General features: G+C 41.9%; 1 protein-coding gene across 1 annotated transcript in view; it reads left to right on the top strand.

Annotated features, from left to right (window-relative positions):
- LOC115401383 (GPI ethanolamine phosphate transferase 2-like) overlaps positions 1–15166 on the top strand; it is a 78171-nt gene that overhangs the window by 24316 nt on the left and 38689 nt on the right. Inside the window, 3 exon segments of the mRNA XM_030109530.1 lie at positions 4572–4784; positions 10826–11043; positions 11637–11921. Of these exon segments, the coding sequence (XP_029965390.1) occupies positions 4572–4784; positions 10826–11043; positions 11637–11921 (716 nt within the window).

The following is a 15166-nucleotide window of genomic DNA, read 5'->3' on the forward strand; positions in this document are numbered from 1 at the left end:
ACCCGAAGCTCAACATAGAATAGGCCTCGTTACATAAAACACATTTTAAGTTTTTAAAGTGTTTCGGTTTCTATCGTATTGGGTGAGAAACTGCTGTTTTACATCCAGTCATTCTAAAGGCTGCAGAGTCTGTGGAACACATTGAAAACGTGTCGACATGGGAATGTGTTGTATTTAATGCTTCACTTACTGTAATCAGTGGCTTTATTTGCAAAGCCGGCGATAACTGAGGTAGTGAGGATTGAGGGGTCGTTAGTGGCGAGCCCCCCGCCTGCTGTTTTCATTAGAACATGATGCGGCGGATCAGAGTTCAACCTGAGCCTCACTTTGTAATCTCAACGTGTCACTAAGGAAACGACCCGCTGTCGCACATCAGCAGCACTTTAATTGACCTTGCGAAGAAAACCTTGTGATGTAATGTCACTTTAATCAGCCCCTGTATTAAAAAATCCTGTTATTTATTTCTTTTTGCCTCTACAACCATTTGTCACGCCCAGATCTTTTTTTTTTTTTTTTTTTGTTTTATTTGTTCTGAACTTCACTGCATATGCTCTGAGATTGTCATTGAAAAATAGTTTTCTAATCCTCAGAAGCAGAAACATCACATGTGATCTACCAAATATACGAATAAAACAAGTGAAGAGTTCTCCCTGGTCATATCAGATTGAATTTTAGGTTGTTGTGGAATGCTTGGAGTGCTGTTGCACCTTTTTCCTCTCAGTGTGATGCTACAAAAAGTTGAAATTAGAAAAACTTTTCTTATGAATATTTTAATTAGATATGAGTATGAGTCATGAGTAAAGTTAATATGTAAAGTAAAATCTTAATCAAAAGGTTTTGAAAATAAGCACGATCTTTATCGTGAATGCAAAAATAAAAAACACTTAAATGTATTATTATCGCCTTTGATGTATTGATTTCTGCAAAGACTTATTTAATTTAAGTTGGATTAATAATTTGGTTTGAAGTTTTTCTGATGAATTCATTTCTGACTGGTTGCTCATCAGTTCAGCTTTGCTTGACTTCCCTCTGGAAGAGCTGGCTGAGGATGGAGTATTTTTTTTATGATGATAAAAGCACTTAGTTTGAGTTGGTTTAATCTGGGATGCTTTGCGGAGACTGGAAAATCAGACCTCACAGTTGTGATAAATTGAAAATACTCATGTGCTGCAACTTTAAAGAGTGTGAAGTTCAGACACCCCGACTTATTTCTTTAGGAACTTTACATTGCATGGTCAGTAAATGGAGAGTGTGTGATTTTCAAGGCTATAAACATGTTTCTTGTATGTGATATTCAAACCTCATGAGAAAGGTTGACTCATGTGAGGGAGCTGGCCTGCTGTGGAAAGCTTTCCGAAAACGGCTTTAAACGTCGGCGATAATCTCAGCGAGCTCAACACACCGGAGTGCATATGGCCTCGTCACCGGCTGTCGTCTTCTCATCCGTGAATCAGCATTCAGCGTGTGTAACCTTCAGCTGAGTTATGACACATCTGCTCTGCCGGGGAGCGAGTCGCTCGGCGGCGAGCGTGAGAGCCAAACGCCGCCCGGTATGAGGCCGGCTTCACTCTGTAGAGCTTCGGCAGTGCAGGCGCGTGCGCCGTGATTAACTCCTGAGCCTGTTGTCGTGGCTCAAATCGCTGCATTGTACAACTACAAAGGGAGAAACAATATAATTTATGTGCAGCTGAAGTGGGATTTGGTAAAACACATTTTCTGGGAGGCGGCCTGAAAATGGTCCAAATTGAAAATAAATGCTATGATTACTGCTCAGTAGCACGTTTGATCACTCCTGAATAATTGGTAGGTTCATGGTATCATCCTGCATAACTATTAGCTTAATCCAGCAAAATCCTCGTCTCACTTGAATACCGCCATCATTAGAAGATTCATAATTCCCCGTCTTGTTTCATTGAATCCAGTCAGCTCCAAATGGCAGGTTTTGTCCCGTTCTTCTGCGACCGGCCATCTCCCCACAACGGCTGAGCTGGATTGTTCATTTGCAGATATGTTGAGCAGCAGTATGGTTCGTTATTGCAATCTGAAAACTTCACTGAGGCGCAGTCAGTCTGGGAAAAGACTCCCACTCTCTGTTTGTACGCACAGACGCTCCCCGCAGGAAAGCAGGTGTCAATATAAAACCGTTTGACAGGAGGAGAGCTTTGAAAATGAAATCCACCTGAAACATAATGATGATGTGATTAATGTTTTTTTCTCCTTTTTCCTCGTTTGTTGTGGTTGATTTGCATTTAGTGAGTAATCCCAGGTTCATTTCGATGGCTTATTATACGGCAGTAATTATGTGGCTTATTTCTGCAGCTTCTGTTTATTCACCTGCTATACCAGCTTCTGTTGGCTGACCGTCCAGTGGATCTCAGGCTTCATTTACACAACATTTTATAAGTGAAAACACAAAGCTTTGGTGTCTGTTTACACAACAGTGGTGCCCAGAGACACTGAAACACAACTTTTTGAAGAAGATCTGCCTCTGTGGAAATGGAAAAATATCAACTTTTCAAAAGTTCCTCCAACTGTGCATGCCAGGGCGTGTAGTTTTTCTGCAAACGCATGAATAACTGCACAATACAACAGTGGCGGCCTCCAGGACATGACTCCGAGTCCATATTTGTTGTGTACTTTTCCCTGTACCCGTGTGTGTGTGTGGTTTCATTACGAATACAAGCAATAGTACCCACTGGTGGCCCAACATAAAAAAAAAAAACTAAATCGTTTTCCTGTTTCTCCCATTTTGTTCAAAACGTTCATCGTTTCGAAAACGTTGATGTGTAAACACGAAACTTTCGTGGAATGAAAACAGCGAACTGATACATAAATCAGTTCTAAGAGTCAGGTTTTTCCATTTTGTAATCGTAACTGGTTTAATAGTTTAATAGTTTTCTTCCCCATGTTACTGTCAATATGATGTCCTTGTATTAGATTTTCTTCTGCTTTCTAGTTTTTTGGGTACATCTCTGGTTTGTTTGTGTCTTTGCTCCTTTTCCTTTCCCTGCTTGCTCTTGATTATTGTCAGCTGATTCCCTGTTTGTATTTGCTCGACTCCTCATCTATCTTAAACACACAACTTTTTGAAACAAGAACTCAAAAGCAATGGGTTTTCACATGAAACGTGGAAATGGAGCTGGTTGTTTACAATAGCATGCCGCTTATTTTACAAAACTCTACGGGCTACCTTGTTTTCACGTTCAAGATGAAAATTGTATGAAAAAAAGTCTTTTTTTGTGAGATAAAATCTCCTCTTTTCAAAGGAGTGCTCACTCTGGTATTGTGACTGCCGTCCTTTGGCTCTGTAGCGCCGTCTAGTGGTGGGAGGGTGAGTGACAGTGAAGCAGTAAAACATCTGGTGCCAAACAGAGAGGGTTTGGCGTGTGTGTGTGTGTGTGTGTGTGTGTGTGTGTGTGTGTGTGTGTGTGTGTGTGTGTGTGTGTGTGTGTGTGTGTGTGTGTGTGTGTGTGAAGAAGTAAACAAACTCTAGTTCTTGCATTTTTTTTTCCTTATTTCTCAATTAACTTTAATGCTACAGTTTTAAAAAAGTTTTGACTTTTATTCTTCCGTCCATTCATTCTTTTCAGTACATTTAGTTTTTCTAAGGCTCCCTTTAAAGAAGTCATCTCTGGCTGAGTGGGTGGTTCACTTTTAACTAGTTGCACATCCAAAGGAAACAAATGAGCATTATCAGGAAGAACATGTAGTATTTGCTTCAGTTGTGTTTCTGTCTGCGTCTGTGTGTTTGCAGATACGTAGCGAATGAAAATCCATGATTCTTATGAAAGCTGGTAGAAGTTGCTGAGCTGCAGATATGTGCTTGAAGACCCTCCCTCACTCTCCCTCTGCTTCTTAGTGTCCGCTGTTTGTCTGTCCTGGAGGGAAAAGCAGGAACAGCGTCAACGAGACGCAGAAGCTCCTGCGATTAGAGCAACATTAAAATATCTCCCTCACATCTCTAACTGCCGAGCAGCGGGACTCTGATATTTCTGTTTTTGTTTGCGTTGGGTTTAAGGCTTAAGCCGAAGGAATTCCGTTTTTCAGATTCATCCTGACAAGTGTTGTGAGATTCTTTGACGCTGGCTCTTATAATGAGAAGCAAGAAATCCTTTCAAAACAGACAGTATGAGGAAAAAAAATCAAACAATTTCCGTGTGTCTATCATGAAAATAGCTTTTGTCTGGGAACTGAAATTGAAGTAATAAAATGTGACTTTTGTTCTTATAAATAAATATCAATTTTGCTCCCCGCTATTGCTGATTGATGGAAGACGATTGCGGTTCGGCACTTGCCGGCTCTTTGAAAGCTTTTCCATTTTCTGTGTCTGACACTGTGGCTTTTTAAACACAGAGACAATCAGAAGGAAGTGCATCTTAACTCTGGAGTATTTTTGGAATGACCTGAAAGATCGGTAGATTGGAGGTGAACAGATTCATTGAGATGTGTCTGTGAAGACATCAGAGTGCTGCTGGTGAAAAGCAGATGAAACATTCTGCTTTATGTCTCACTCTTTCTACCTTGTGTGTGTGTGTGTGTGTGTGTGTTTTTTTTTGGCTCTGTGCCACCAGTGGGAATGGAGAAGCCAGCAGTGGTGGAGCAGGTGGACCTGACTCCGACCCTGGCCCTGGGACTGGGTCTGCCCATATCTCAGAACAGCGTGGGCCGCGTCATCCCGGGCGTGTTGGAGGAAACCTCGCTCCGAGATCAGCTGCGCTTCCTGCATCTCAACGGCCACCAGCTCAGCTGCCTGCTCAAAGACAGCGTGGCCGACTACGAGAAAGGTGGGTTCAGCCTCTGAGGGCGAGGGCCGCGTCTCATCATCATGCTGGATGCTTCCGTGCCTGCTTTTACCTTCATGCACTCTGCAGTGTGGAAAGTGTTTCACGCTTCTTCAAGTGCTGTCCAGAAGGAGTTTTAAAGTACGTCATGGACTAAAGGGGACTGCAGACTGTGTGTCATCATGTCTCAGACTGAATATCAAATGAAATTAGATATAGTTACAGGTGTTTTTGTATTGATTTTCATGAATTAGCAGCATGGAAATGCAGATTTCTGTAGATCGACATGCTTTTATTTATAGCAGATGTTGCTTGCTCCCCTGTTATTTTCAGTCTAAGAGAGGAGTTATTTCTAGACTTGATTTTTCCTGCATTGACGTTCAGCTGACTAACACATCTCGGTGCTACCATTTTGGTTCCGTTTCTTTTTTTCAATGTGTTGCAGACGCTATCTTTAGTGAAAAACGTGTCACAACAGACAGCAATTCACATTGAGTGTTGAACTTGTGGTGCATTTAGCAGCAAAAAAACCCTAAAATTTCCCTGAAAAGCTGATCGAGACTGAAAATAAAGCTAAGGAAAGAGAACGTTTTGCCTTTGCTATCGCCAAGTGGACTTGAGTGTCACTGTCGGAGGTCTGCAGGATGTGTAAAAAGATATTAAGGTTTAATTTAAGTAGGAAAAAGAATGTGGTTGCTTTGGCAGGGCTTTCTAAAAAGTGGTAAGATCAGATAACTTAAGGAGTTACCTAACGGAGAGTCGTGGCATCGGTGTTATTCTAACTGCTGTTTAATTGCATCAACGCCTCAGTTTGTGCACATGAGAATTGATTGTAAGGAATCGCAGATGGTACCGACTTAACGTCTCCGAAATGGTTTGCTCTGAGCCTTATCTCCATGTTGTTGAGTGGATCAAAGCAGCTTCTCGCAGCATTTAACCTGCAGCAGTGTGATTAAAATGAGGACAGAGTCATCCCGCAAGTTCAAAAGATTCCACTCGTTTAAAGCTCATTAATGCCGTAATCTCCGGCAGAAACACAGACCTCAGAAATGCAGCATTTCAACAAGTCTCGGACGGAAAACATGCACGTATGAAAAGATTGTTCCATTGTGCTTAATGACAGTGAACAGATCTGGAGGTTATGTAATCCTCTGGGGTTTTTCACTGCAGTGTGTTTGCGGTTGATCAAATGTGCGTTTGCAGAAACATGACACCATATATAGTTATTAAAATACAAGAGAGTTAAAGATGATGAAGGAGCATGATTAAGCCTCTAAACAGGAGGCTCGGAGACGGCGTTGTGATGTTGAACACGCCGCTGCCTGCTACTGGTGTAGATGCATGCACGTATTTCCCCACGCGGCGTTGCTCCGTCTCGGGGTCACGCTGTTTGTCAGAGTTATTCATGAATGACTTCAGTGACGGTTTGGTTTTGTTCACCATGAGCTCAGAGCTGAGAGACATCTATCTGTCTGGGCAGTTATTTTTTAATAAATAAAGGGCTATTTGTGAGATGATTGGATGAATGGACGGAGCACTGAGGAATCCTTCATTGCTGGCTCTTTGCTCCAAGATGAATCAGCAGCACAGCTCCAGGTGGATGGCTCGGGCAGTCCAGGCTCCCAGATGATGTTTCTATTGATTTCTGATGTCTTGCTTCAAAAAAAGATCCACCTTTTCAGTTCTGTCTTCTGACACTCAAAACACAATGAAAGTTTTCCGTTTTCACTTGAAAACTGGCCTTAATTTGTTTCTGGGAAATCTTTCTTCATGGTCTGCAGCTGGCCGAGCTTTTACGCTTTCAGTTTTCAGTGAAAGATTAAAGAGATGGAAGCTATTCAGACAGCAACCTAAACAACAGCAACAACAGTTGTGTAACCAAACTAACAAGAGCAGTCTTCAAAATAAGAGACACACAAAAGGTAAAAAAAACAAAACAAAAAAAACACAAAACTAGACAATAACAGTAACACTATTAAAAGCAGTACAATTCAGTTTTACAGTTTGGCAGTACCAGCGAGTGTGTGTGTGTGTGTGTGTGTGTGTGTGTGTGTGTGTGTGTGTGTGTGTGTGTGTGTGTGTGTGTTGAGAGTTGTAATTCACAGAAATTGCACCACTCATTAGAACATTTTAATCAATCACAGCCTAATTATTTACTGCGCGGTGGCCACAGGGCAGACGTCAGAAAACTGCAGAGGGAAAGTCCGGGTTATTTATGCAGCAGTAATTCAGAGTTTTAGAAGGAAAGAACCAAAATAGCAAACAAGAAATGCAAAGAGTAAACTGAGATAAAGGTAATAGGATAAGTATAGTACTACTGTTTATTGGAAAGCCGGAGCAAATAGTAGTGTTTTAAAGAGGAGAGTGTGTCGGCGGGCCTCAGGTGTGAGACCGTCCACAGCCTCATGCAGCAGGGATCCGGTTTGAAGTGGATCTTTTGACACACAGGCTCAGGTGTGATGTGCTCCTCCTCCTCTGTGCTGGTGAGGATCTCTGGATGAGCTGCAGCGTTACAATGATCCAACCTACTGAAAACAAATGCATCGGCAAGTTTTGCTTGTTTCTCGTTCAGTCAGAAATCCTTTAATCCTTTCTGCAATATTTGGTAGTGAGCTGATTTTGTTTGGTCTTCATGCGGGTGTTAAATTTCAGGTCTGAATCCATAATTGCACAAACATTTCCCACTTGTTTTGTCTTGAGTGACATTTTTAATATTTCTTCTTTGAGACTAAAGATAATTACCTCCCTTTTGTTCTATTTTTTTAAAGTTTTGACACTTCCACTCATTAATGTCATTTTAGCTCTTACTGCACTGTGGTCATTCACTGACACTGATATGTAGAGCTGTGTGTCGTCTGCATAAGGATGGGAAAACAAGCAAAAAACAACAACTATAGTAGACAAGGAGCACTCTTATTTGGAAAAAACAAATCTCAATGTAGAAAATACAAAGACATTAACATAATATACTGTAGATTTTGTATTTAACATCTTGTTATTAAAGTACTGGACTGGAGCTGAACGTGAGGCGCTGTGTGTCTCAGTCTCTCTTTCAGTTAAGCTGAAAATCTGAGCGTTAGTTGGGAGTCATCCGGCACACACACACACACGCACGCTATTTAGGGCGGTTGGGTTCATCAGTTATTAATAAAATATCACATTTTGAACTGCCTCTGCTCTCACACGGGGATTATAATACCAGCAGTCATGTGAACTTGACATAACACCTGTTCTGGAGAAGAATGGATTGAGAAAAAAAAAAAAAAACTAAAGAAAGATGAGGTGATTTATCAACATGCAAGCTGTGAAAGGAAACTGATGTTCATCTATGGACACAAATACATTACAAGTACAGCACAAGCAACAAGTTGCAAGCTTAAGATCCTTCAGTAATTGTGGCGACGCTTTTAATGAAAAGTTAAGAGACTGACTGGAAGGCGTCAGGGTTTCCAGGGTGGATTTGTTGTGGCTGAGATTAACATCCAGCCTGAAACTCCAACTGTTGTTTCAAAGCAGGAAACATATTGTGTGTGTGTTGTCATGCATATCTTAAGCTGGAATATAAAACGATCTTTCCCACACAGACTGCTGAGCAAGAAGAAAATGTTGCTTTTTTTTTATTATTATTCTTAACAAACTACTTCCTGTCACATCAGTAAACTTACCGCACTGGCAGTACATTTTCCGCTCTATTTCGGTCCCCGGTTTCCATAGTGATGGCATGAAATGGAAACTATTTCAGCAGACCTACATTTGGATGTGTGTTCTTTCTTTTTCTAATCTGTCCACTGGGGTAATCATGGAGCTGTTATGCAGTTGAAGGTAATGGCTGTGGCTGCTGGGAAAATGGCCTGGGAAGGTATTTCAAGGTGTGTGTCTTCTGGACACCTGTTGGGCTCGGGTCTTTCTGGTGGTGGAAAAAAAAAAAGAGATATATTTCTGATTTCAGTATTCAAATGCTTCATCAGGGGGACTTAAAGCACTTTACTGGCATGGGTTTTTACGACGCTCCTGTTAAAAATTTTCTGATTTTGCCATTGTTATGCAATCATCTTTTTTTTTTCTAAATCCCTCCAAAGCTGAACATTTTTTAAAGTCGCCGCTGTCTGAAGAACCTTGTTCTGCCTCCCTCTCTGCCTGTCTGCCTGCTTTCAATTTTCATATCATGTTTTTCTTGTGCCTGTAACCTCAGGCATCTTGGAGGGCCATTAACCAAAGCCCCCAACTCTCAGACAGATGAAACATGGCCAGGGCCGTCCGTATCGCGTGATTCATGCGTATGGCTTAAGGTACTAATATTTCTACCAGGCCCTCTGTCTGGAGAAGCCTCGGTCACTATTCATCACCTCTCCGCCCAGGCTGCTGAGATCGCTGTTACACTGCAAAATATTGTCTTTAGGTGTGTGTGTGTGTGTGTGTGTGTGTGTGTGTGTGTTTCACTGATGTGTACCGCAAATCAAACCTCCGCGCTGCTTTGTCCTTGAACAGGCTCCTGAAGTTCTGAAGTGAAATGAATGGGGGCATCATTTTATCTTCCTTGAGTAAACATGGCTGTGAGTCACAGACCTGCTGCAGTTAGCAGGATGGCTTCACCGGAGGCGCTCTGTCTTTTCAATTCAGGGAACATTATTGACACGAGAACACAGGGGAAAGAGAAAACACTGACATTTGATAGATTCCCCCTTTTAAAAACTATCCAGCACGCATCAGAGTGATGGATGAAGCCATGAATGGGATTACTGGAGTCTCATTCATGAGGAAGCAAACTGTGAGTGAGGGCCGGCGTTCGTCACGATGAGACAGCGCGGCGTGGGCTGGAGGATGAGGAGGCTTCTTTCTTTTTTTGTTTTCCAAGTGAGACAAAGGCTTTGAGTTGTTTTTCATTGACATTTTTTGTGTCTTTCCGTTTTTTTTTATCAAGCTAACAACACTCAGAGGTTCTGTATGTGGATTCAACTCTGGAAGCCAAGCTCGCAGTGAAGCTAGAAATCTGATGCAGAATATGAATTGTTCAACAATTTCTTGTTTTTCATGCTGTCAGAAATAGTCGGACCAGCCTAAATGAAATGATATCTTTGATTTGAACTCTGTTACGTTTTGCGAAGGAATTCTGGAGGATGTTTTTCTGACACACAGTTGACCACTGCTTCAGAGTGAATCTGGAATCATCAGATATTTTCTGTTTGGTGATAGAATAAGCATATTTCAATTCAGAACTTCCTACAATTTATTTTACTGCAGATTTTTTTGTTTGTGTGCTGCAGTTTTAATCCATTTGCTGCTACAACAAGGACTCTTGTCAAACAAACTGGGTTTGTACATTAATAGTAAGTCCAATGTCTCATCTTGTCTGTAGAGAATGAAATCTTACATTTAAACACAGGACAGCTTTGACTGATTTTATACATGGCTGTATTGATCCTCCAATTATTAGTACACGTCGCTGGAAACAGATATTGACTGAATATTTTAGAGATAAATCCAGCTGTCAATTAAAAAATTTACAGCTTTGTTTTGTTTTTTTTTCAACTCATGAACAATCAGGTGCGGTGAAAAGATTTTTCCCTTTGACATTCAAGAATCTCTTAGAGTTGCTCTCCTTCAAAGTAAAGCGCAAAAATAATGGAAATGGAGAATTTCACCCTGGAACCACAGAAAGAAAAGGATTAAAAAGTAATGTCTGATAAGTCATCCTGACTTTGAACAGATCAATGCAGCAGTCTCTCACTTCACAGCCCGCAGTGTCCTGTGGACTGAACCACTGTTCAACATGGTTCTATTACTTCACGTTGTTCCAGTGATTGAAAGCAGCTTAAAAATAAATCTCTCTTCACTTTTTTGTTCAGAACGTGTGGAGAACTGTTTGAGTTGAGGGTCTGGACTTCATTTCAACGTGTTAACAAGATGCAGCGCATGAAGACGAAGACAATGAATCTATAAAAAAAAAAAAAAACTAAGAACCTGTTGGAGGAAAGAGCTGCATTTGTGTTTCTCCGCGTCTTCATGGATTAAGAAGTCCCTGATCTCCTCCTCTTCTTCCTCAGATCCTGGTTTTGAGCAGTTTCGCGTGGCAGAAAAGGCTCATGGGAACTGGATGAAGCTCTACCTGGAGGGAAACACCTCAGAAGTGCTGACCAACATGGGCAAGAAGGTCCTGAAGCAGTACCTGGAGGCGCTGGCCGCCATGAGCTCTGCCCTCAGCAAGCAGCTGGGGAAGTACGACATGTACTCCATGGTCGCAGGGATGGTGTTTGTGTTTCAGGTGAGTGTTTTCCCCTCGTCCACGAGTGCTGTGTGAGGCCACAGGTGTGACAGAATGAAGTGAAAGTTGATTTGAAGTAGAGATATTATCAGCAGATTGCCTGCATCAGTTATTATTAGCTCTTGAATGAAATAAACACTTAACAAAAATGATGCTCAAATTCCAGATGAATGTCAGAAGCTTAACAAAGTGAAAGAAGCTGAAATGAGTTAGAAAGTCTTGTATGATGAAAGGAGTACAAGTTGACAATCATGCATATTTTTGTTAGTTTGTGTGTTAGAATTTAGCACATCGAGAAGTTTCAAAACTCCCGGACTGGAATCAGAACTGGTGGATCATCGCAGTACTGTGGCAATCTACCGCGCATTTCTTATTAAAACCCTCCCACTCTGATGGATGAACTGACTACCTACTACAAAAACTCAACAGACCTCCGGGATGATGACTTATTATTACCAATACATCAGTCTGTAGTCACGTCTCTTGGTTTTTAAGAGCCAAAATGAACACAACTTCCAGCGTCCGGTGTCTGTGTTTGTATGCTGCATCATTCTTCGGCCCAAATGGTTTAAAAATGCCTCCTGGCCTTTCAGCTCCTGTTGATCTTACTGCTGGCTATGCCTGAAGCCCTGAGCGGCGCGGCGTCGGTGGACCTCCCCGTCCTCTCAGCCCTGCTCTCGCTGCCTTTCTACCTCCTGTGCCTGCTCCTCGCCTCAGTGCACGTGTTGGTGTGCACATCTGCCGAGAGCTCCTGTTACTTCTGCAGCCTCTCCTGGGGCCTGGTGTTCGCCGCCGTTGCCTTCTCCTCGGCAATGTTTTGTATTCTGGTCTCCATAGCAACACGGAGGCTTCCCCTGGGGCCGAAGATTCACGGAAAGGTGAGCAACAACTCCCAAATATACCACAACAGATGTGGCAGACGTGTCGATCTGGGCTCCTATAGCTTAGAAGCAAATCTAAAGGGCCGGCGATAACATGCAGTTTAAAGTCGGAGGATCCATCTTTCTCCGAATATAAACTTCACTTCTGCTTTGAAGATAGATTTTCCCCTCGTGGTTTAATTTTTATTACTTGCTGCGGGTAGAGAAACATTACCGTTTAGATCCTCCGATTATATATATATATATGAGCACAAACCCAGTAAATTCCGCGCGGCTCTGGGGGTGTTGTCACCCTCGTGTCTTTTCCACATCCATTCTGTGATTCAGCGAAGTTAGAGAAGTCTCACTAATGCCACTTTAAATCACTGGAATGGTTTGTGAAACAAAGGCCTGGGAATAAAAAGCTCCGGTGGTTCGTCGGTCAGTGACAGCTGAGAAACCGCCTCGGCCGAAAGAAGTGTGTCTGTTAGTCGATGTCCGACGATGAGCAGCATTTCTATTCATCCAGCAGCGGCCTGCTCCGCGCTCACCTTGTCATGTTTGTGATCGCAGATTGCAGAGACTGTAATTACTCTGTAATTATTCTGCAGCACCGCACTGGAAAACAATAAGCTAATAAGTGAGGAGCCGCTTGGAGTCGCGGGATCAGTGTGGAATGGCAATACACTCGAAAATGACCATCTCCCTCCCTGAGGAGTGAAGCTGGGAGTCATTGTAAGACATTATTTCTCAAAATACACAACTTTACTAATGATGCCAGAATTTTATCTCCATTTCAACAAGCTCTGAAGAAACCTTCCTGAAACTCTCCCCTCTTTTAGAATTATGACTTTTAAGTGCAGCTACATCCACCTTCATTTCTCTGGTTGTCCTTTACAAAGCAAGACGTTGTGTTATTAACCAAATTCCAAATTAGAATTTTTTTTTGCATTCAGCTCAGTTTTACTCCGTTTCACAAAGCATTCCACTGTTTTATTGTCATGTTATTATGCGTCCTTGTATTAACTTCATATGCAGTTTATAGAAATGTCCTTAAACGACTCCGTGGTGCAGCACTGGCAAAACTTTTTTTGGCCGAGGGCCACAAACAGAAAACGATGCCAATGTCAGGGTCGCTCAATATCGGTAATCAGGCCTGCATCAGATGAATACACCCTGTGCGATAATCTCACTTCAGCTGGAGTTTCTTATTAAATTAATTCATTGTCAGCCAGTGCCTAACGGGAGAATCTCCTTTATCTTGCGTTGTGTACCTTTTACACATTAGGAAAACAGAAGTGTGCTTCCTGGGCAGGTCACCGATGGGAGATAACGTCGGTCTTTCCTCTGAAAGTTCCTCACTTTGCCCGTACAAGAGAACGATACCAGACTCACTCAGCCAATAAAATCCACCCACCCACCGTAGTTCTTATCTGACTGAGACAGCTGACTTCCCACTCACCCCAAAAAATAAAATAATCTTTAAAGTAAAAAATGCATTACTAAATCAACCTTTCAAGTGTTTTCCACATCTTAGTTGAACCTAAGCACAGTAGTCGTGACTTATAAGTTGTTAAAAGTAGACTAAGATCCAATGTTTGGATCTGAGCGTTTCTCTGAGTTTCTTTGTTAAACAGGAAAACTTTTCACCACAGTGTAGCAACCAAACATAAAGCCACCCTGTCATGATTTCCTTCAAGCCAGCAGGAGGGAAACCTGCAGATGAGGCTTTTTGGCCAAGTTAATGAAAATACAGTCGTTTTAAGTTCCAGGTGATTTTAATGAAATACAGTATGAATTGTACAGTTTAAAACCCATTCATGCGCATTACTCAGCTGCCTCAGAAACAATAAGAAAATGGTAATTAGAGAGAAGAGGCCGTTCTGCTCATGTTAAATACATAGAAAAATATTTAACCAGTCAGAAGAGAGGGTAATAAAACCTTGGAGGGAGATTGTAATTCTCAGGAAATACTGTATTTTGTGACGGCGCCCTGAATGTTTTTGATGTTTTCGGTTTTCTTTTTATGAACTGTTGAATTGTTAGGTCTCTCTCCAACATCAGTGGTGAGTTTTCCCTCAACTAATTAAAGTAACTGCCAGCAGCGCTCTTTTAAATGTGAGCAATTCATCATCCGTAGTGGCCGTGGTTATTCGGAGGGAAGTCGTAGTGGAGACTTCCAGTCTTAAGTGTTTGTTTAAATGGCCTAAAAGGTAAGTCCTGTTTCCCGCTGCACCTCTTTGCTCATTATAATTTATCTGCGAGGGTTACATCTCATTTCCCTTCTGGGAACTTTGAGAAAGTGCTGATACGGCGACAAAGTCGAGAAGAAATCCGCTTGGGCCATTAGCCTGGGCGAGGAAAAAACTTCCAATCCATAGACTGGAGCGTGTGGAGTAATTAAATCGAGCTGTAGATCTCTCTGTGATTCCCAGTTCCTTGAAAACTCTGCACGATATTTTCCTTTGAGTCTGAATGGCACACAAATGACAAAAAAATAAAATAAAAACTACTGAAATTGAAGTTGGCAGGTAATGATCGGGGAGTGCTTCCTCATGCTGCAACAGTTTTAGAGAAGTTGCCTCTGAAATGTGAAGCAACCATAAAGAATCGTCCTCAGCAAACCCAACTGTCACAAGTTTCCCAAGATTCACCGTGCTGTGCTAATTCAAACCCCGACTTAAAGAAAAGTTAGGTCAAGAAAAACTGTAGAGCAGATATCAAAGCTCAAAGACATCATCACCGACAGTATTTCAGTGTTTATATTAGAAACAGCATCTTGATACTGACCCAACGATATTTCAGTCAAACCTTAAGCTCAGGCTGTTTACTCTATTCTTCACAGGCATTGGTTTTTCGATGATTGCACCCGTGAAGTCTATTGACGAATGAGCGTCATTCAGCTGTATTGGTAATTGCCCTTCTTACCAGTATCATGAACACAAGTGATGAAGGGATTTGATGAAAGCTTTAAATAGATCAAGCATTTGAACAGAACAGTGTAAAAACAACACTTTTAAAGCGCTGCGGTGATGAGAAGAAACAAACGGATCCAGCCAGCTCCATTTTTTTAATTCCTTAAGTTGCCGTGTTATTAAACTATGGATTAGTCCTTGCTGCCTTCTAAAGAACGTATACAGAGGAGCTGTCTTATACGATGCCATGGCTGCATATTCTGTTCCAAACCTGGATGATGAAGCCTCTCCGATCATGGCCTATCTTCACGGCCAAAATCTCTCTTTAATAACCTGTGTGAGGAAATA

Source organism: Salarias fasciatus, chromosome 2 (genome assembly GCF_902148845.1).
Source record: "Salarias fasciatus chromosome 2, fSalaFa1.1, whole genome shotgun sequence".
NCBI classification, from domain to species: Eukaryota; Metazoa; Chordata; class Actinopteri; order Blenniiformes; family Blenniidae; genus Salarias; species Salarias fasciatus.